This window comes from Aegilops tauschii, chromosome 2 (genome assembly GCF_002575655.3).
Source record: "Aegilops tauschii subsp. strangulata cultivar AL8/78 chromosome 2, Aet v6.0, whole genome shotgun sequence".
NCBI classification, from domain to species: domain Eukaryota; kingdom Viridiplantae; phylum Streptophyta; class Magnoliopsida; order Poales; family Poaceae; genus Aegilops; species Aegilops tauschii.
Genome location: NC_053036.3, coordinates 62469882 through 62492657, shown reverse-complemented (window position 1 = coordinate 62492657; position 22776 = coordinate 62469882). Strand labels below are relative to the sequence as shown.

The 22776-nt window shown below is 46.9% G+C and overlaps 1 protein-coding gene and 1 non-coding gene across 2 annotated transcripts; both read right to left on the bottom strand.

Moving 5' to 3' along the window:
* Window positions 1-852: 852 nt before the first annotated feature.
* LOC141040735 (uncharacterized) lies at window positions 853-4427 on the bottom strand. The gene is made up of 4 exons (XM_073506852.1): window positions 3632-4427; window positions 2094-2334; window positions 1810-1878; window positions 853-1414 (listed from the first exon to the last, which is right to left on the bottom strand). Exons 1-4 carry the CDS (start codon window positions 4425-4427, stop codon window positions 853-855), a joined length of 1668 nt encoding a protein of 555 aa, XP_073362953.1.
* On the bottom strand, window positions 4091-4229 carry LOC120975137 (small nucleolar RNA Z247). The gene has a single exon (XR_005770974.1). It is a non-coding gene; the product is annotated as a small nucleolar RNA Z247 (small nucleolar RNA).
* Window positions 4428-22776: the final 18349 nt, after the last annotated feature.

The following is a 22776-nucleotide window of genomic DNA, read 5'->3' as shown; positions in this document are numbered from 1 at the left end:
ATAGAGAACAGAGTACAATGGCGCAGGTTGTTGTGTGGCTTGACCCCTCATCCAAGTCTATACAAGATAAGGATCTCCAACTCCAACAACCTGCCTAAGATTACAACTCACGCATACACGTTTACACCACCGTGACATATGTCACGCTACACAACTACAACTACATCATTTAACATCCCCCCTCAATCTAAACGTGTCAAGGTTGAGATTGTTCTTGAAAGCTTGTAGTTGTCGAACCTGCAATGGTTTTGTAAACCCATCTGCCACTGGATCTCCTGTTGGAATAAATCTGATCTCCAATAGTTTCCTAGCAACTCTTTCTCTGACAAAGTAAAAATCAATTTCTATGTGGTTTTTCCTTGCATGAAACACCGGATTGGCAGAAAGATACGTTGCTCCAAGATTATCACACCATAAGTAAGAGGTGTGTGACCTCTTTACTTCTAGCTCATCTAGTAAAGTTTCCATCCACATTACCTCAGTTGTTGCATTCGCTAGAGACTTATACTCAGCCTCAGTGCTGGAACGAGAGACTGTTGCTTGTTTCTTTGCATTCCATGATATAAGATTGGACCCAAAGAAAACAGCAAAACCACTAGTAGACCTTCTGTCATCAGGACATCCTGCCCAATCTGCATCAGAAAAGACACTTACAGTAGTTGAAGGTGACTTACATATTTTGAGTCCTGTACCGGCAGTTCCTTGGACATATCCCAATATCCTTTTGACAGCTGTCCAATGTAGAGAAGTGGGTGAGTGCAAAAATTGACAGACCTTGTTAACTGAGAAGGAAATATCTGGTCTTGTCAAGGTTAAGTATTGGAGTGCACCAACAACACTCCTATATTTAGTTCATTCCTCTGCACTCAACGGTTCTCCTTCATGCAGCGACAGTTTTTCTGTTGTGGATAAAGGTGTACTGGAAGGTTTACAGTCTTTCATACCTACTCGCTTGAGTATATCCTTGGCATATTTTTCTTGGGTCAACAGTATACCATCATGTATCTTGTTTACTTCAATGCCGAGGAAATAATGCAATTCTCCCAAGTCTTTGAGAGCAAAGTCATTTTTCAAATTTTTAAGCAAAGCTGAGGTGGCTTCTTGAGAAGAGCTAGCAACAATTATATCATCTACATAAACAAGCATATAAATGATCACCTTCCCTTTCTTGAAGAAGAACAAAGAAGTGTCTCCCTTTGAAGGTCTGAACCCAAGCTGTTGCAGTTTTGTGCTTAGTCTTGAATACCAAGCTCTGGGTGCCTGTTTCAGACCATACAATGCTTTGCCTAATTTGCACACATGTTGTGGCTTGGTGGCATTCACAAAACCAGATGGTTGCTTCATATAGACCTCTTCCTCGAGAACGCCGTGTAAGAACGCATTCTGTACATCCAATTGGCGAAGACTCCAACCTCTAGAGACAGCAATAAACAAAACAAGTCTGATAGTAGCTGCTTTAACAACAGGACTAAACGTGTCCTCATAATCAATACCATAGCGTTGTTTAAACCCTTTAGCAACTAATCTAGCCTTGTACCTATGTATAGTGCCATCTGCGTTTCTTTTAATTTTGTACACCCACTTGCAGTCTATTATATTTCTTCCTTGTCTAGCTAGGTGGAACTAAATGCCAGGTTTGATTTTTCCTAAGTGCATCATATTCAACCTCCATAGCATGTTTCCAATTTTTATTGCCTAGAGCTTCTGCTAGATCTCGTGGTTCTGTAGCAGTAGCAGCAAAGTTCACAAATTTGAAATTCTTGTCATACCTGGCCGTGCCATCCTTTGCGACCAATGGTTTAAAAATACCTCGCTGTGAACGCGTACTCGGACGCGCAGGAATAGTAGCCGCAGACGATCCTGGTGCTGCAGAGGATCCTGCTCCTCGTACCGGCAGATCCGTCAGAGGATCTCCCTCGGCTGCCGCGTGATCGGGCGTGGGATCGCGCGCCGGATCGGGCTGTCGTGTGGGCGATACACGCCCTGGAGACCGCGGGCCAGCGCCATCAATGCGCAGTGGGCCAGGCGCGGGCGATCCAGCGGAAGGGCGACAACCCGCGCTGGGAAACACGCCACAACCGGGTGCGCCCGACCGCTCAGCAGACGCGGGCCGCATGTCGGACGTAGAGGGGCTGCCCGTGGGTGGAGGAGACAGATCCTCCTGGGAGTCTGCGCGCATGATTGGGGCGCCGGATCCTGCACCGCTGGATCTCTCGGGATCAGCAACTGCAGGCGGATCCGTCTCGTCTCTCGCGCCGGTTCCCTTTGGCGTGATATGGAGCATAAAATCACGCTGTGTAACAACATTTTCTGCATCATTTTTGCTGCCTGTTTCTGCACCATGACGATCAGGGTCAGTATCACTATTAATCACATGATCACTAACACATTCGCCCCCTTGATCAGTAGGATTTAAGAGCTCCGGTGAAAGCAGGAGAATTTCGGCGCGAAGACGAGCACCCGCATTAGGATGCAAATTAGAGAAGGGGAAACAGGTTTCATCAAAAACTACATCACGAGATATGTAAACTCGTCCAGTGGAAATATCCAAGCATTTGTAGCCTTTATGAAGGTTACTATACCCGAGGAAAGCGCACTGTTTAGAACGAAATTGGAGCTTATGTGTGTTATACGGCCGAAGATTAGGCCAGCAAGCGCATCCAAAGATACGGAGAGATGAGTAGTTTGGGGTTTCACCAAATAATCTAGTGAGAGGTGTCTCAATGTTTATGACTTTGCTTGGCATCCTATTGATGAGATAGGTAGCTGCAATGAAGGCTTCATCCCAAAATTTTAAGGGCATGGAAGCTTGAGCAAGTAAAGACAAACCGACTTCAACTATGTGACGATGTTTCCGTTCGGCCGAGCCATTCTGTTGATGAGCGTGAGGACAGGAAACATGGTGAGAGATACCAATGTTTGTGAAAAAGGAGTTCAACTTGACATACTCCCCTCCCCAGTCGGTTTGAAGGGCAAGGATCTTTCGATCAAACTGTCTTTCAACAAGTTTTTTAAAGTCATGAAATTTTTGAAAAACTTCAGACTTGTGTTTTATGAGATAGATCCATGTAAACTTACTGAAATCATCAATGAAACTAACGTAGTATTTCTTTCTTCCTACGGTTTCAATGACAGGACCCCAAACATCAGAGAAAATAAGTTCCAAAGGAAATTTTGATTCACTCATAGATTGAGGATAAGGCAACTGGTGACTTTTCCCTTGTTGGCAGGCGTCACATACAAGTTTATTATCATCACTACTAGCACACGGGAGTTTATTTTCACAAATGATCTTCCTAACAAGGATGGAAGATGGGTGACCAAAACGTCGGTGCCACCAATCCGAAGATGGTTTGGTGACACTTAGCACTTGCTTCTTGACGTTTGTCCTGACGTGCTTGACAGGATAGAGACCTTTCCTACCCCTGCCTCGAAGTAGAACCCTCCTCATTTCCAGATCCTTGACAAGAAAAAAAAACGAGGGTGAATTTCAAGGTGTCATTATCAAGGGCAAGTTTGCTTGCTGAGATTAGACTTTTTGTAGCCTCCGGAACGCGAAGAACATTATTGAGATATAGATCACGATCTGGGGTTGAAATAGTTGTGTGACCAATGTGATCAATAGCCATACCTGACCCATTGGCCGCGTGAATTTGGTCATTGTCGGTGTACCTCTCCCGGACGGTGAGCTTCTCCAGATCACCGGTGATATGGTCAGTGGCACCACTGTCCATGTACCAGTTGGTGTCCACCCCATACTGTGGTGCAGTCATGTTCGCCGAGCGCTCTTCTCCTCCCTGGTAGGCGGAGTCATAGCGCTTCCAGCACTTCCATGCTGGATGACCCACCTTGCCGCAGATCTGGCATGTCAGCTTGGTGGTGGGATTGTTGTTGTAGTTCCCACCTCCACCACTGCCGCCTCCACGGTTAGGTGGCCTGGAGGAGTTGCTGCGGCCACGATCACCGCCGCCGCCTTGCCTGCCACGGCCGTGGTCACCACTGCCGCCGCCGCCGTTTCTGTTGTTGGAGCGCCCACGACCGACTGCGTTTGCAGACGACTCGGAGGACCCGCCACGAAGATTCATGCGGGTTTCGAAGCTCAGGAGCTGTGAGTACAACTCCGGGACCTTGACTGGCTCGACCCGAGAGCACATGGCTGACACCACGGGGTCGAACTCCTCATCTAGTCCAGCTAGGATGTGGGACACAACGTCCTCTTCATCCACCTTCTTCCCTGAAGCAACGAGTTCGTCACAGAGAGTTCTAACCTTACCAACGTACTCACTGATCGTGGAGTTTCCCTTCTGAAGATTGGCGAGGGCGATCCGGACGTTGACGTTTTGCGCTCGGGTTTGCGATGTCAGCATCCCCTGCACGGTATTCCACACCTCTGATGCGGTGTGGCAGGTCGCCACCTGGACGGCCATCTCGCGCGCATACCACACGCCAAACTCCGGGTTGGGGGCCTTCTAGATCGTTTTGTAAGAACCTTGCTCTAATATTATCAGCTCTTTTCCCGCAAAAAAAAAGTATCTGAATAGTAAATGTGCTTTCTCCATCGCCTATTTCCTGCTTGTACCAGAAGATCTACTCATACAAAAGAGCTCCTCTCCATCTGAGGTCACCGTGCAGAACCACCATTGTGGTACGTTAGGTCATCTCCTCTGTGGTTTACACAGGAAACACCACTGACATGTCAGGGTCAACCAACATGTCAAATCTTACAAGAGTTTAGGATAATGGGGACGCGGCGGAAGTGATATATTCTGTTGAGGACCAGGTTCCTAAGATTAGGAGATGTGGCGATCATAGCGTGGAGTTTGTTCTCAGAGTTTGTGATCCGGCAGAGAGTGAGCTCGATGAGATTTGGAGAAGTGAGGATTCTCTTCTTGTAATACACTCATACGATCATGTGTGAACTAAACTTCAGTTTATAATCACACTTAAGCAGATGCATTAAATAATAGGCTCCTGTACGAGATTGTATTCATAGAATACATTACATTGTTAGTCCAAAGATATATATTGGAGCTCTTTTAAGATGCTCCAACTTAATTACCTCAAAGGAGGTACGACCAGCATCCAATATTAGTGATCCGTCGATAAAGGGTGTGTTAGCCAATGTAAATACTTCAAGTATAGTGTGTTTTCCTAAACAAAGAAATGTCCAAAAGGTCATCCTTATTAACAAAGATCACTTCTTTTGCTTACTCATTAACAATATGGCAAACAAATGCAGCCCATGCCATATAGAAAAGGTATTATTTGTATCAGATACCTGTAAACTCCGACAAAAAAATACATGTGATTCTTGCATGAAAACTTTTTTTATTGAGGATGACTCACGCGGCTGTTTCTCTGGTGTATATAAGTTACCTAATTTCCTTGGGTTTCAATCATTTGTATGTGTCCGGCTTAACAATGCACAACTCCATCTAGACTAGGCGAGCACTACTCCACCGCAAATGACGAACCTCCAACGGTAAACTAATTAGACAAGGAAAAGAGCACGCCAATGTTACCTCGCTTGGCTGTCATTACATCTTGCCGGAGTACTGAAGCATAGGAAAGAAGTATGATTCTCAAAAAAAGAGGGAGGAAGTATAAAGGGGGCAAGAAGGCAATAATAATTCTGATGCAAATCCAATGGATACTAATAGTAGTAGGTTCTCCAGCAGTTCGGTGAATGACCAGTTAGTTTTTGTTTTCGAAATGCAAGAATAAAATGCACACACCTCCGGTTTACAATATCCAAAGAGATCTCATATCAAACATGTTACGCAAGATCACATTTTGACTACTTTTAAATTTGAATGGATATGCAAGATTCTTATAATAGAGCCAAACAGTCATTTGTGGCCGAAACTTCTTCCTTTTTCTTTGTGAGAAAAAATTCGTTTTATAACCAACTTAAGAAGATGCATGACATAATAAACTCCCCCAGGATATTGTATGCATAGACTATGTGACAATCCAAGGGTCGATATATACTTGTCTCAATAACCGCCCTTTATCCTGTGTGTGTGTGTGTGTATCCCCCTTTTTCTTTGCCGATGGTATTTGTATTTCCAGCTATCGGGCTGTAACCTCGAAAGATTCAAACCAAAGTTACATGGGAGCTGTGAGTTGATTGGCACGACAAGACACAAGCTCGTCTCTTCTCATGTAGAGATTCTTATAATAGAGTCAAACAGTCATTTGTGGCCGAAACTTCTTCTTTTTTTCTTTTTGAGAAAAAATCGTTTTATAACCCACTTAAGATGATGCATGATGGAATAAACTCCCCGAGGACATTGTATGCATAGAATATGTGACAATCCAAGGGTTGATATATACTTGTGTCCATAACTGACCTTTAATATAAATTAATAGAGAATTTGAACACACACACAGAGGGACAGAGAGAGAGGGAGAGAGAGGCCTGTGTGTCCCCCTTTCTCTTTGCCGATGGTATTTGTATTTCCAGCTATCGGGATGTAACCTCGAAAGATTCAAACCAAAGTTACATGGGAGCAGTGAGTTGATTGGTATGACAAGACACGAGCTCGTCTCTTCTCATGCAGAGATAGCTCCTTTGTGGTTTACACAGGAAACACCACCTGACGTGCATCCTTGCCCCAGCCAGAGAGCCTTCACTCATTGACTATCTCCCATCGCTCATTGCAAAGATTGGAGGAGACTAGCTTGTTGTCCCACCCAAAATGTGCATGGCCGTCGAGTCACCGACACCTAAGACCTTGACCTATCCCATAACCAGCTGGTTTACAAGAAACAGACAACTAGAGGTGGTCAGTATCTGTCCACTAGTGGATTGCTAATATCAGAGGTCAGAATGTTATTGCCTTTGAAAGGAAGGTTGAAAGTAATTTTCGCTCCTTGGAGATCTGAATTGTATCCTCAGACATGTGAACTTCTAGTTTAGCCCTCAAATGCAGCTAGTGTTCCCTTGCGGTGTAATTGGTTTGTTTCTTTTTTTTCTCCATTTAAGGAGATATGTGCTAGACAAGACAACATGACTCAACTGGATATATCATGTAACCGGTAGTATTTAGAGCATCTCCAGCCGTTGGCCCCCCAGGAGGCATAAAAATCACCGCCTGGGGGCGAGCCGGCGGCAGAATCGGTACTGCGGGCAGTTGGGCATCCAGCCGTCACCCCAGGCGCCGATATCGGGCCATTTGTGACCGCTTTTCGGCCCAGATAAATAGAAAAATGGCCCGATATCGGCAAGAATCGGCCCATATTCGGCGTGGTTCGGCGTTGAATTCTCAACATAAATAATTTTTTATCTCATAGTTCATCACAGAATATCAAATAGTTCAACAAAATAGTGCAACAACAAATAATTCAATACAAATTATATAGTTCAACAAATAAAAACTCAGATTTCATCACACCTCGAGCTAGGCGTCGCCCTTGATCCTCCATAGGTGCTCCAGCAGATCCTGCTGCAGTTGATGATGCACCTGTGGGTCTTGGATCTCCTGACACATACTGAGGTAGGCAGTCCAGGTTGCCGGTAGCTGGTGATCAACTTCGGCTAGAGGACCCTGCCTGTAGTATGGTTCTGTGTCAAACACTGGTTCTTCCTGCTCTCTCTCGATGATCATGTTGTGCAAGATAACACAGCAAGTCATGATCTCCCACATTTGATCTTTCGACCAGGTCTGAGCAGGGTACCGGACAACAGCAAATCGAGATTGGAGCACACCAAATGCCCGCTCGACATCCTTCCTGCAAGCCTCCTGAACCTTGGCAAAGTGGGACTTCTTGCCTCCTGGCACAGCGTTTGAGATAGTCTTCACAAATTTAGACCATCTCGGATAGATGCCATCAGCTAGGTAGTACCCCTTGTTGTAGTGCCGCCCATTGACCACGAAGTTCACCGGAGGAGAATGACCTTCAACAAGGTTGGCAAAGACAGGGGAGCACTGCAACACGTTGATGTCATTGTGAGTTCCTGGCACACAAAAGAAGGAGTGCCAAATCCAGAGGTCCTGTGTGGCCACCGCCTCAAGTATCACACTGCAACCTCCTTTGGCGCATTTGTACATCCCCTGCTAAGCAAACGGGCAGTTCTTCCATTTCCAATTCATGCAGTCGATGCTTCCAAGCATCCCAGGAAATCCTCTTGCTACATTCTGTGCTAGGATCTGAGAAGTGTCTTCCGCATTGGGTGTTCGCAAGTATTGCAGTCCAACCACTGCCACCACTGCCCGACAGAACTTGTAGAAACACTCAATGGTGGTGGACTCGGCCATGCGCCCATAGTCGTCGAGTGAATCACCGGGAGCTCCGTATGCAAGCATCCTCATCGCTGTCGCGCACTTCTGGATTGAGGTGAATCCAAGTTTGCCGGTGCAATCCTTCTTGCACTTGAAGTAGCTGTCGAACTCCCAGATGGAATTCACAATCTCGAGGAAAAGCTTTCGGCTCATCAGATAACGGCGCCGAAATGTTTTATCGCCGTGCAGTGGAGCGTCGGCGAAGTAGTCAGAGTAGAGCATGTAGTAGCCTTCGAGACGATGCCGATTCTTTGCTTTCATCCGCCCCGGCGCTGAGCCACCTCGCCGCAGCTTTTCATTGCTCGCCAGCAGGCCGGCGAGGGCGGGGAGGACCATGAGATGTTCCTCTTCTTGGATGTCGGCCTCGGCTTCCTCCTCCAGCAGCGCGGCGAGCGCTTCCTCGTCGTCCGAGTCCATTGCCGCGGCAGGCAAATCGATGAACACCTTGCGGGCGCGGTGGCCGTGTACCCGCCGCAACACTGCCCCTCCGCGGCCGGAAACGCTGGAAAAATCGCCCAGCTGGTGGTGGAGGGGCTGCCTCGGCGAAACCTCTGCTCTTTTTCCGGCGGGGATAGGCTATCTAGCGGTGGCGGGCGGTGGGCGGCGCCAGGATCAGCCGGTTGGCGGCCGAGCGCGCGGGGGGTGGGAGGCGAATCTAGAAGAAAGACTTGACTTTTCGCCTGACCGTGTGGGCCAGACGTGCTTTTCCCTTGCGCCGGAGCCCCCGAGCGCCCCCCAGTGCACCGGGTTCGGCCTGTGATCGCCGGGCCCAAAAACGGGCCGAGCCGGCGGATTTCCGCGTCCTAGGGGACGCGACTGGGGCGTTTTTTCGGCGTCGGGGGGGCCTGTTGGGGGCGCGGCTGGAGATGCTCTTAGTAGTATGTACCACGACACAAAATTGTGATGTTTTTCATACCTACGTGTCATTGTATATGCATTACGTGAAGATTGTTCAGCCAAATTTGCAAATGTGGGTATTATTTTTCTCCGCTGCATTTCTTATGCGGATTATGATGATATTCGATCTCCACATGGACTACACACCAAAGCATAGAACAATGGATATCACAGAAATTTCTTGAAGCCTACGACAATGTACATCACACAAATATTTTTCACTCGGGTAATAAAATGCACACCTTAGATTTAAACTAACGAAATGTTTTAATCAAGACCCCGTTTTGATTACTTGTGGGATTCTCTTCTTGTAATACACTCGTACGATCATGTGCAAACTAGGCTATGTTGACATCATTGCACTACTAATGCTTGCGCAGACTACAGTTCTAACATATAATAAACTTTACAGCTATGAAATACGTGCAGCTAGCAAGTAGAGGAGAGGCATATGGCAATAGGATTTCCAAAATAGGATAACAACTTTCCCTGGTTGCACTTTGATTGGTCTCCATTGCAATAAAATAGATGGTAGCTAGGTTCTATCTCCCACGTATGTCTACATAGTAATACTTCCTCTGTCCCCCATTTCATGGCTAACACGCTTAAGAAAAGAAAAAGGAAATTCATGATTAATTTGACTAACTAAACGTGTGATATATTTCACAAAATTATATCATCAGATTCATATTTCAACAAAGTTTCCAATGGCATGAATTTTATGACATAGGACATATATTATTAAGAAAAAATATTTTCAAAATTATATCACGAAAATGAGGAGATGCCATGTAAAAGGGGACAGAGAGTAGTGCAGGTCTATTTGCACTCTCAAACATTGACAAACACCATATAGGTTGGTCAGACGAGGATCCTCTACCGTGCCGCTGGGCACGGTACTCTGACGTGCCTTCTTACCCAGCGTACGCATTGGTATTGGACCTATCAGCCTATGGGTCAGAAATTAGAACTAACCAGCCCAGCCGTTCATGGTTCATCTATGCACAGTTTAACTAGAGTAATTACCTACTTATTATTGGGAATAAAAAGTTAAATTTTAATTAGCAATACACATGAGCAACATTCTTAAATGAAAATGAACTCGTATTAGAAAAATGGTTTTGCTAAATCTCAGTCATATTCTACGCGGAGCGATTTTTAATATTTTATATTTTTCTTTCTCCTTTTTTTGATTTGTTATTGTTTAATCAGTTTGATTAGTATGTTTTTTGTCTTTTTTGCGTGCCAATTGTGTAATTGGAGTTGCATACTCGTCGACCATGTGACACTACAGTTGCACACCAGATGCATGCACGTCACTGCCCTTATGAGCACCTATGAGAGACACGTGAACACATTTACGCCCGCCCAACTGACGTGCACCTGTAATTACGTGCGATCCATGGACATGTAACTGTGGCCGCATGAATCCCCTGGATATGGATTTTGGTCAACCGGATTTTCGACGGATATGGTAGCGGATATGGTATCGATAATATCCGACGGATGTGGATCATCCGGGCTTTTTGCAAATTATCTGAGGTTATCAAATAGGATTATCCGATAAATTTAGCCCAAACAACAAGTAGCAGTCTATTTTTTGATAGGCCGCTCCGCGAGCAAGGAGCACCACAAGGAGAAACAAAACGGCACAAAAAATAAAAATAAAAGGACCAATCCAAATGATAAAACAATAATAAGTAATAAAAATTAGGAAAAGGAAGTATATAAAATACAAAATTCGCTCCGCATAATATATGACTGAGATACAAAATTGGTGTTTTTAAGATAATAATATTTTTGGGGAAAATAATAATACTTCATTACTTTTTTCAAAAAAGTAATAGTTAATTAGTTAATATGCAGGGGTGTGATGCATTAGGTTTTTCTTTTGAGCGGTGTGTGATGTATCAGGTTTGCTAGGCTGGTTGGATTCTGGCCCATATCTTCTTTTTTTAGGGGATATTCTGGCCTATACCAGTGCGTACCCCTGGGTAGGAAGAAGGCACGGCAGAGTACCGTGCCGTTGGGCACGGTAGAGGAGCCGGATCCAGGTTGGTCTCACCACCAAACACAAGAGAAACCTAAACTGCAACACACGGTTCACTAACGACCACACATTACCGTACACCATTTTAAAGTTTAGTTCTAATAATTAAGCTCATCTCCAAGCCTACTATCCAATGCTCAAATGAACTAAGACACATGACAGTAACAGCAAATTAAAGGGAGTATTGACAGATTGTAATAAAAAAATCTGTGCAACTGCGAGTCCCATGGGAGTTTGGAAGAAGCCTAATGTGATTTTGAGTGCATGGCTGAGGCAGTCGACAGCATCAACGACGGCTTTCTCCTCCTTCCCAACTCCCACACCAACTTGTGTCTGGAGCTTACAACCTGTAGTATAGAAGTAGAAGCTAACAACTGGAATCAAAGGGCGTCGCACACCTTCCTCACCCGCTCCGAAGGGAGCTCAATTGTGAAGATGGCCAGCAACCGCGCTCACGAAAATGGTGTTTGCTTCATCGGCGAAACCCATGACATTTGGTGATTTTTGCAAAGATTCAATACCATCAAAGTCATGGTGTTGGGACAAACCCTCCCGCGAAAACACCGGACAGAGGTAGATGAAGGAGACACCATGACTTTTTCCAGCGACGAACGCCTGTATCTTGGCTTTATTCAACTCAACTACTCAAACACATACATGGAGGAACACACGCACACACGCAGCACAACCCCGGGAGAACTCTCACATCGACCGGGTGCATACCACGGTCCCGACGGAGTCTATCTTCCTTAGGCCCCTCCCCCTCGGCTCGGCACATACCGTCATCATGGCGCGGCAACAGACCGGCGCACTCCATCAATAGACAGGACGGAGGTTTTATACCCGGGCTAGCACAGACGCACACACACCACTAACCGGGCCACCACTAAGCACGTACTCACGGCCGGCTCACCCACTAACTCATGCATGACTATGCAATCACGCCATGAAGCTAGCTAACCAACTAAACGCTTGGACCATGTACTACGCGCTGGTCTAACCAACAGCCACGGCCGAGAGTCCACACGCATATCCATCTGATGCATGCATCACGTTCGCCGGTCTCCACAACCGCACACATGACCGGACTCGACCGTGCGCTTACACCGGTCGCCACCATCACGGGCATGGCTTGTTAACCATTACGAGCATGGCTTGCTGCTAACATTCAATACCACCAATGGGGAGCAAATTGGCCAGGTCGATGACCCGGGTCTGTACACTAGTAGAAAACAGGGCATAGGTCACAGGGCAGTTTTCACATTAGCCCCGGTTCAGTCACGAACCGGGACCCATGGGGGCATTCGTCCCGGTTCGTGAGCCCAGGGGGCCGGCCGGGGCCTCGTGGGCATTGGTCCCGGTTCGTATGAAAACATTTGTCCCGGTTCGAGCCACGAACCGGGACTAATGGTCCTTACTCCTGGCCCACAACCATTTGTCCCGGTTCTTGGCATGAACCGGGACAGAAGGCCCGGATTTAGTACCGGTTCATGCCACGAACCGGGACCAATGAGGTGCCTATATATACCCCTCGCCCGCGAGCAGAGCACTCCAGTGCTCTGTTTTTCTCTGGCCGGCGAGGGGAGGGCTTTGTGGTGCTCTAGCTCACCTCCTATGCACATGACGTGTTCGATGAAATGCCCGAGCCACACTAGTTAAGCTTTGTCCTCTCGAAGCTCGACCTCAAAGCTCCATTTTCCTAGAGATTTGTCTAGGTTTAGCGGCCCGTCACGTCCCATTCCCGTCTTCACCGCCGTCGACCGCCCGCGCCGATCTCGTCGCCGGCAACACCGTGGTGAGCCTCTTGTTCTTATCTTTTTTTTGAAAGAAAAAAATTCTTACTTTAGATAGATACTTTTCTAATTTTCTTACTATTTTATTCCTTCTTATTACATAGTGCGATGGTTTTGGTATCCGCCCCCGTCGGCCCTCGTCCTGTCTATGATTCAGATGTGGTATATATTATCTTTTTATAACTATTTGATTCATTTATTGTTTATGACAAATATACCGACCAGCGTGACATAGATTTTATTTATCTAGGAGGTGGTTGAACCGGAAATTCTAACCGACCCTATTGTCGAGAGGTTAAATTTAGTTGAAGAAGAAAACAATTACTTGAAGGAAAAAATAAAAAAAATTGAGGAGGAGAAGATGATATTGGAGTTGCATGTTGCGGATGTCGTCGATGATCACAAGATCAAGATGGATGCAATGCGCTTGAAGATTAGAAAGATTAGAAAATATGCCATTCATACCGAGGCTTGGTGTCATTATGCCGTTGGATCAATTGTTACCTTGGTTGCGATTATGATCGCATTTGTTTTCGCATTGAAATGTTTTACATAGTTTCAATGTATGGTTTAATTAATTAGATGCTCTGGAGAGCTATATATATGTTGTTAGATGAGAACTATGTATGTACTTTGGTTCTAATGTGATGATGAACTTCTATTAATTTGGTCACTTAATTATCTATTCATGATGTTCTGTAATGGTTTTTGACGCACTTAATTATATATAATGCACGCAGATGAACCGGCAATGGATGTACGGTGACAGACACACCTCCGAGTACATTAAGGGCGTGCATGATTTTCTCGAAGTGGCTGAGGCAAACAAGCAGAATGGTTTTATGTGTTGTCCATGCCCTACATGTGGGAATACGAAGTCTTACTCTGACCGAAAAATCCTTCATGCCCACCTGCTTTACAAGGGTTTCATGCCACACTATAATGTTTGGACGAGGCACGGAGAAATGGGGGTTATGATGGAAGACGGCGAAGAAGAAGAGGACGATGACAACTATGTGCCCCCTGAATACGGTGATGCTGCAACGGGGGAAGCTGCTGAAGATCAAGAGGAACCAGACGATGTGCCCAATGATGCTGCAAGGGGGGAAGCTGCTGAAGATGAAGAGGAACCAGTGCCCGATGATGATGATCTCCGCCGGGTCATTGTCGATGCAAGGACGCAATGCGAAAGTCAAAAGGAGAAGTTGAAATTCGATCGCATGTTAGAGGATCACAAAAAAGGGTTGTACCCCAATTGCGAAGATGGCAACACAAAGCTCGGTACCGTACTGGAATTGCTGCAGTGGAAGGCAGAGAATGCTGTGCCTGACAAAGGATTTGAGAAGCTATTGAAAATATTAAAGAAGAAGCTTCCAAAGGATAACGAATTGCCCGACAGTACATACGCAGCAAAGAAGGTCGTATGCCCTCTAGGATTGGAGGTGCAGAAGATACATGCATGCCCTAATGACTGCATCCTCTACCGCGGTGCGTACAAGGATCTGAACGCATGCCCGGTATGCGGTGCATTGCGGTATAAGATCAGACGAGATGACCCTGGTGATGTTGACGGCGAGCCCCCCAGGAAGAGGGTTCCTGCGAAAGTGATGTGGTATGCTCCTATAATACCACGGTTGAAACGCCTGTTCAGAAACGAAGAGCATGCCAAGTTGATGCGATGGCACAGTGAGGACCGTAAGAAAGACGGGAAGTTGAGAGCACCCGCTGACGGGTCGCAGTGGAGAAAAATCGAGAGAAAGTACTGGGCTGAGTTTGCAGCTGACCCAAGGAACGTATGGTTTGGTTTAAGCGCGGATGGCATTAATCCTTTCGGGGAGCAGAGCAGCAATCACAGCACCTGGCCCGTGACTCTATGTATGTATAACCTTCCTCCTTGGATGTGCATGAAGCGGAAGTTCATTATGATGCCAGTTCTCATCCAAGGCCCTAAGCAACCCGGCAACGACATTGATGTGTACCTAAGGCCATTAGTTGAAGAACTTTTACAGTTGTGGAATGGAAACGGTGTACGTACGTGGGATGAGCACAAACAGGAGGAATTTAACCTGCACGCGTTGCTGTTTGTAACCATCAACGATTGGCCCGCTCTCAGTAACCTTTCAGGACAGACAAACAAGGGATATCACGCATGCACGCACTGTTTAGATGACACTGAAAGTATATACCTGGACAAAAGCAGGAAGAATGTGTACCTGGGCCATCGTCGATTTCTTCCGACCAACCATCAATGTCGAAAGAAAGGCAAGCATTTCAAAGGCGAGGCAGATCACCGGAAGAAGCCCGCCATGCGTACCGGTGATCACGTACTTGCTATGGTCAATGATTTACACGTAATCTTTGGAAAGGGTCCCGGCGGACTAGCTGTTCCGAATGACGTTGAGGGACACGCACCCATGTGGAAGAAGAAATCTATATTTTGGGACCTACCCTACTGGAAAGAGCTAGAGGTCCGCTCTTCAATCGACGTGATGCACGTGACGAAGAACCTTTGCGTGAACCTGCTAGGCTTCTTGGGCGTGTATGGGAAGACAAAAGATACACCTGAGGCACGGGAGGACCTGCAACGTTTGCACGAAAAGACGGCATGCCTCCGAAGCAGTATGAAGGTCCTGCCAGCTACGCTCTTACGAAAGAAGAGAAAGAAATCTTCTTTGAATGCCTGCTCAGTATGAAGGTCCCGACTGGGTTCTCATCGAATATAAAGGGAATAATAAATATGCCAGAGAAAAAGTTCCATAACCTAAAGTCTCATGACTGCCACGTGATTATGACGCAACTGCTTCCGGTTGCATTGAGGGGGCTTCTACCGGAAAACGTCCGATTAGCCATTGTGAAGCTATGTGCATTCCTCAATGCAATCTCTCAGAAGGTGATCGATCCAGAAATCATACCAAGGCTAAGGAGTGATGTGGCGCAATGTCTTGTCAGTTTCGAGCTGGTGTTCCCACCATCCTTCTTCAATATCATGACGCACGTCCTAGTTCATCTAGTCGACGAGATTGTCATTCTGGGGCCCGTATTTCTACACAATATGTTCCCCTTTGAGAGGTTCATGGGAGTCCTAAAGAAATATGTCTGTAACCGCGCTAGGCCAGAAGGAAGCATCTCCATGGGCCATCAAACAGAGGATGTCATTGGGTTTTGTGTTGACTTCATTCCTGGCCTTAAGAAGATAGGTCTCCCTAAATCGCGGTATGAGGGGAGACTGACTGGAAAAGGCACGCTTGAAGGGGGGAACTCAATAATATGCAGGGACGGATATTCTTGGTCTGAAGCACACTACACAGTTCTACAGAACTCTACCTTGGTGACCCCGTATGTCGATGAACACAAGAACAGTCTGCGCTCCAAACACCCGGAGCAGTGTGACGACTGGATTACATGTGAACACATCAGGACTTTCAGCAGTTGGTTGGAAACACGTCTCAGAAGTGACACCACTGTTTGTGATGAGTTGTACTCGTTGTCCAGGGGACCATCTTCGACTGTATTGACTTACAAAGGATACGAGATAAATGGGAATACATTTTACACGATCGCCCAAGATCAAAAGAGCACCAACCAAAACAGCGGTGTCCGCTTTGATGCAGCAACCGAGAGGGGAAAGGACACATATTATGGTTACATAATGGACATATGGGAACTTGACTACGGACATGATTTTAAGGTCCCTTTGTTTAAGTGCAAATGGGTCAATCTGTCAGGAGGCGGGGTACAGGTAGACCCACAGTACGGAATGACAACAGTGGATCTGAACAATCTTGGGTACACTGACGAACCGTTCGTCCTAGCCAATGATGTGGCACAGGTTATCTATGTGAAGGACATGTCTACCAGACCGAGGAAAAGAAAAGATAAGGAAGAGAATACATCATACGATGAGCCAAAGCGGCACATAGTTCTTTCAGGAAAAAGGGACATTGTGGGAGTGGAGGGCAAGACAGACATGTCTGAAGATTATGAAAAGTTTCATGAAATTCCTCCCTTCAAAGTCAAGGCTGACCCAAGCATCCTGATAAACGATGAAGATTATCCATGGTTACGGCGCAATAAGAAAATGACACAAGCGAAGAAAAAGTGAAGACTTTCTCCCGCAACTATTATGATGATAGCATGCCAACTTTGTAATAGACGAGTATGATACCATTGTCCGTTTTGTACAAGAAGTGCATCTAGTTTTTGCCGTAACCCTCTCAACTTTCTTGCACATGCTATGTGGATGAAATGATGATACCATGCCAACTTTCAACCTTTTCAGAGTTCATTTGAAATGCTTTATAAGCCCTGAGTGCAGAGAGGTTAGGCCCGTAAGCCTGCTTTAGAGAGGAGCTCGACAGCTCAGGCGCACCGCACCTTATAAACAGGTGCGGCTCTCTCTTAGCTAGCGAGGTGGGACTAAACTCACCACCACGCCGCTGTGCAAGGCCATTGGTCCCGGTTGGTGGCACGAACCGGGACCAATTCCACCCTTTGGTCCCTGTTGGTGCCACGAACCGGTACTAATGAGGTTGTGGCCCCACGAGCACCTTTAGTACCTGTTCGTGGTACGAACCGGTACTAGAGTTTCTTACTAGCTAAGCAGTTTTTTAGTCCTACCTCGCTAGCTGAGAGGCACTAGGAGCGGTTTATAAGCCCTGAGTGCAGAGACGATGAAGAAGAGGCGCAATGCTCACGTTGCTTAGCTTCAAGCCTTGAGGAATAAGGTAGACTGCATCGAGCTATGTGCAGTGCAGTCTACACTATTCCGAAAGGCTTGAAGCAAATCAACGCGCATTGCGCCTCTTTTTTATTTTTAATCATTAAAAGCAAAAAAAATTCATAAAGAACTTTTTTTATAGAAACTTTAATAGCAGAAAGAATTATCATAAAGTAAAATAAATAAGTAATTAGAAACAAAATAAAATAAAATAAATAAGTTTTTTGTTGTAAGTAGAAATAAAACAAATTAAATATAGCAAAAAAGAAAATAAAAAAACTAAATACAGTAAAAAGAATTTTCATAAAGAACTAATGGCACTAATAGAAAGTTTTTATGTTTTCTAAAACTAATGGCACTAACAGACAGTTTATAATTTTGCTGACCTAAAAGCAAAAAGAATTAAAAAATAAAGCAAAAAAACAAAAGAAAATAAATAATGCAAAAATTTAAAAAACTGCCACCTATTGGGCCACCACGGCCTGAATACGACTAGAAACCTAACCTGGGCCAGGATTCAGACCCGCAGAAGGCCCAATAGACCAACAGACAGCACAGTGTGACATTAGGCCCGTAAGCCTGCATTTGAGAGGAGCTCGAGAGGGCAGCCGCAGTGGAGCTTATAAACCACTCCGAGCCCCTCTCAACTAGCGAGGTGGGACTAAACTTTTGGCCGCGGGCAGCGCAAGGCCTTGGTCCCGGTTGGTGGCACCAACCGGGACTAATGCCCACCTTTAGTCCCGGTTGGTGCCACGAACCGGGACTAAAGGCTTTGCTATATAAGTCCACACTTAGGAAATTTTCGACATACCTCGCCAGTTGCCCCCGACGCCGCCAGGCTGCCCGTGCTCGCCGTCGCCGCCCGCTCCTCATCGCCGTCGCCCCGCGCCCTTGCCACGACGGGTCGCCGCCCGGTGCTCGTCGCAGTCGCCCTGCCCCCACGCGCCGCCCCGCCTCGTGCTCCCCTGCTCGCGCGCGCCGCCTCGGCGCCCCGAGCCCCCCTGCCCGGCCCGCGCGTGCTCGCCGGCGCCCTCGCCGCCCCCGCCCCGTCCCGGCCCCGTGCGTCGGCGCCCTCGCCGCCCCCGCCCCCGCCGTCGCCATCGTCCTAGCCGCCCCCGCTGTGAGAGCCGCCGCCCCGGCTCTGTTTTTTTATTTTTATTAGTTTAATTTTTTTGTTCATATGTGATGTATATGTGTATGTGGCTATAATGTATATGTGAACAAAAAAATGTGTATGTATGTAGATGTTCAAAATGTATGAATATATATGTCAAAAATGTTTTTTTGTTCATAGAAAGTTTTTTGTTCATATATAGAAAGTTTTTATATATTACAATGGATATATATTCGATATATATGAGAAATGATGATCCACATGGAAAAGTTTTATATATGCAAAAGTTACAATTTTAGAAAAGTTTTATATATCTAGCTAGGAAGGGAAGAAGAAGAAAAAGAAGGATAGGAAAGAAGAAAATAAGAAGAGGAAAGAAAGAAGAAGAGGAGAGGAAGAAGAGGAGATATAAATAAGAAGAGGAAAAAAGAAGAAAAAGAAGAGGAGAAGAAGAATATTTTCTATTTTTTCTTCTTCTCCTCTATTCCTTTCTTCTTCTCCTATTTTTTTTTCTTCTTTTTTTTCTTCTTTTTTTTCTTCAATCCTCTCCTCTATTCCTTTCTTCTTCTCTCCTCTTTTTATTTCTTCTTCGTTTTCTTATGTTTTATCGGGTCTGTCGTCGTCGATATATACCCCTCCCGATAACTTCAACACGAGGGGGGATAACTTCAACACGAGGGGGGGTCGATATACCCCCTCCCCGATAACATTATTTTCCCGTGTATATATGTCGTCGTTGTCGATATAACCCCCTCCTGATAACTTCAACACGTGGGGGGGGTCGATATACCCCCTCCCCGATAACATTATTTTCCCGTGTATGTATGTTGTCGTTGTCGATATTACCCCCTCCCGATAACTTCAACACGAGGGGGATAACTTCAACACGAGGGGGGGTCGATATACCCCCTCCTCGATAACATTATTTTCCCGTGTATGTATGTCGTCGTTGTCGATATAAAACCCCCTCCCGATAACTTCAACACGTGGGGGGGTCGATATATACCCCCTCCCCGATAACATTATTTTCCCGTGTATGTATGTCGTCGTTGTCGATATATATAACTCCCTCCCAGATAACTTCGACATGATGGACGGTCGATATGTATACCCCCTCTCGACCGTGATAACTTATACCACGGGAGCACCCCCCGGCCCTCTCGCTTGACCAAAACTCTCGAGGACACCCAAACCCTAGAAAAAAACGATGTCGGTCTCCTACCCCCTCCCGCCGCGCCCCTACCCTTGAAGCGTTGCCTAGGCCACCCCAAACCCGGAATAAGCTAGGTCTACGTTTGCACTAATATATCCACCTGCTGTCATGTTTGTGTAATAATTGCTATGTTGTAATATTTGCAGAAACAATGGAGCACGGACGAGATGAGCAAGCAGAAGAGGTGTTGGGGGACATAATCTTAGCCAGAGGTGATATCTTGTCGTATCTTAACGACAATGATGGTCTGGAAGAACAGGGTGAAGAAGCTGGCTGCGGTGATCGAAGAGTGGAGGAGGAAAGACATGATTATGATGGCTCCGGTGACCCAATGCTGGTGCAAGAAGGAGCCCGTGGTGACGGCTCCGGTGACCGAACAGAGTCCGGCCAGGTAAATATATTAGTTAAGCCTGTGCTGACTAGCTAATTGATGCATTCATTGTTTTGGTATGTACACATATTAATTAACACTCGTCTTTCTTCTTTTTTCTAGCCCTCCGGATTGAGCACAACTGCGGTAAAGAGACGAGGCCCGAAGAGAAAGTTGCGCTCGGATGAAAGGTTTGAGATCACAGCAATCGCGCGCGACGGCCAATCGATTGAACCCCTCTGGACAAAGGATGCTTTTGCTGCTCAGTGCGGGGTTCTAGTTAGGGACAAGATCTCGATCAGCATCCACCAATGGTATAAGCCTAAGAAGGAAGACCCTGAGGTTTCTTATGTCAATGATGTGCAGAAAGATGATCTTTGGACTGAGCTGAAGGCAAATTTCACCCTACCGCCAGAGGAGGATCCGGAGAAGCCAGTTATAGAGCAATTAATCAAGTCTCATGCTCTTAAGAAGATGGCAGACCTATTCAGGAGGTGGAAGAATGAGCTGAAAACGTTTGTCGACAAAGAAGAGACACCTGAATTCATCGGCCGGTATGAGAAGATCAGAGATCACTGGCCCGCATTTGTGGCCCACAAGAGATCGGAAAAGAGTAAGAAGATGTCAGCGACAAACAAGCAGAATGCTGCGAAGAAGAAGCTTCACCATCGCACGGGGTCAGGTGGCTACCTCAAAGCCCGGCCTAAGTGGGCCAAGTTTGAGAGGGATCTGCTTGATAAAGGGATCGAACCACAGACAATGAACTGGCCAGACCGTTGCCGGACTTGGTTCTTCGGGGCTGGCGGAACCTTGGACCCTGTATCAGGGAGGTGTCGTTCGACGGACGAGCAACTTGCAATACCCGTCAAGAAGATTCAGCACTATATCGATGCAGCGCAGCAAGGGACGTTCGTTCCAGACAGAGAGAACGACGAGCTCACAATGGCCCTCGGGAATCCTGAGCACCCTGGACGGACACGAGGCACGCCAGGCTCCGTTCCGTGGAAGGCTGGTTTTCCGGACGCGGGCGGTTACAAAACCCAGGAGAGGAGGAAAAAAGTGGAGCAGATCCAAATTCAGCGTCTGCACGAAAGGGTTCAAGTGCTAGAGGAACGAGACAGCAATAGAGATGCCGAAACTGCCCCCGAAGCTACACCGCCATCTCAGCGTAGAAGCAGCGTGGCTTCCACCGAGCTGCCTCAGCTGGAGCATGCGGCTACTCCTAGCTACCCCGTGGATGCTATCACGGAGTCTCAACATTGCCACCTTATGGCGAAATGGCAGAACTTGAAAATCAAGGCGGCTGTTGGCTCTGTTTTACCTACTGAACGCGGCGCAACCTACCACTGCCGGCCGATTCCAGAAGGATATGCTAGGGTGATGGTGGATGAAATAACGGAGGGATTTGAGGACCTCCAGCTTGACCACCCTACCGGTGAAGGGGAGACTCGGCTGGGTTTAGCTCTGAAGACTCCATGCCTATGGCGGAAGGAGCTCATCAAGCTTCCGAACTGGACGGCTCCGGCGAGTAAGGGCACTCCGCCTCCTCCTCCGGCGAGTGATCAGGGCACTCAGCCTCCTTCTCCGGCGCGTGGCGGCACTCCGCCTCCTTCTCCGCCAGCGCCGGCGCACCAGGGCAGCCAGCCTCCTCCTTCTCCGCCTCGTCAGCAAGGGCGGAAGAGACCCGCCGCCGCTGCGGCTGCTCCGGCGCGTCGTAGTCCTTCTCCTCCGCCTCGTAAGCAAGGAAAGAAGACAGCCGCAGCCGCTCCGTCTGCTCTGCCGGCGTTTAGCAGTACAACTGCCAGAGGCGGGAGGCAATACAGATTCGGTCCTTCTCTGAAGACTCCAGAGAAGTTACCATATGAGAGGACCAAGGAGGAGAACGCGAAGATCGTGCGAGCCGAAGTGAAGAACTTTTTTGAAGGGGTCAAAGCAAAGAAACATCCACCTCCGGAGGAGAAGGTAGATCCGGTGAAAGTAAAGCGCACTCTGGCTGCCCTGACAAAACCACCAAAGTCTCCGCCAAAAGGCAACTATGAGCGCGTTCTTGCAAAGGCATATGCCGAAGCGGAGCGGTCGGGAAGTACTATCAGTGATAAAAGGATGAAAGAACGACGAGCTGGGAAAAAAATTGCCCAGCTCGGCGAACAAGAGAACCAATCGTGCCCCCCGCTCAAGGTGTCAAAAAACATCGTCGCTAATGATCCGGGTATGGTGCCCGGTTATACCGATCTTGGAGATTACCTGCCCGACGATGTACATTATGAAATCATGGAGGTGGACGAACACAAATACCATTACGGGAAGCCTCTCGTCAAAGATGTCAAATCTCTAAGA

Bases quoted from the DNA above. Each gene is read 5' to 3' on its own strand.
- LOC141040735 (XM_073506852.1), bottom strand. From the start codon at position 4,427: ATGGCCGTCCAGGTGGCGACCTGCCACACCGCATCAGAGGTGTGGAAT. The intron at 1,879-2,093 runs GTCGGGCGCACC...TACGAGGAGCAG, and splicing joins CGGCCCGCGTCTGCTGAGCG to GATCCTCTGCAGCACCAGGA. The intron at 1,415-1,809 runs GTATTTTTAAAC...TGCTGTCTCTAG, and splicing joins GAGTACGCGTTCACAGCGAG to AGGTTGGAGTCTTCGCCAAT.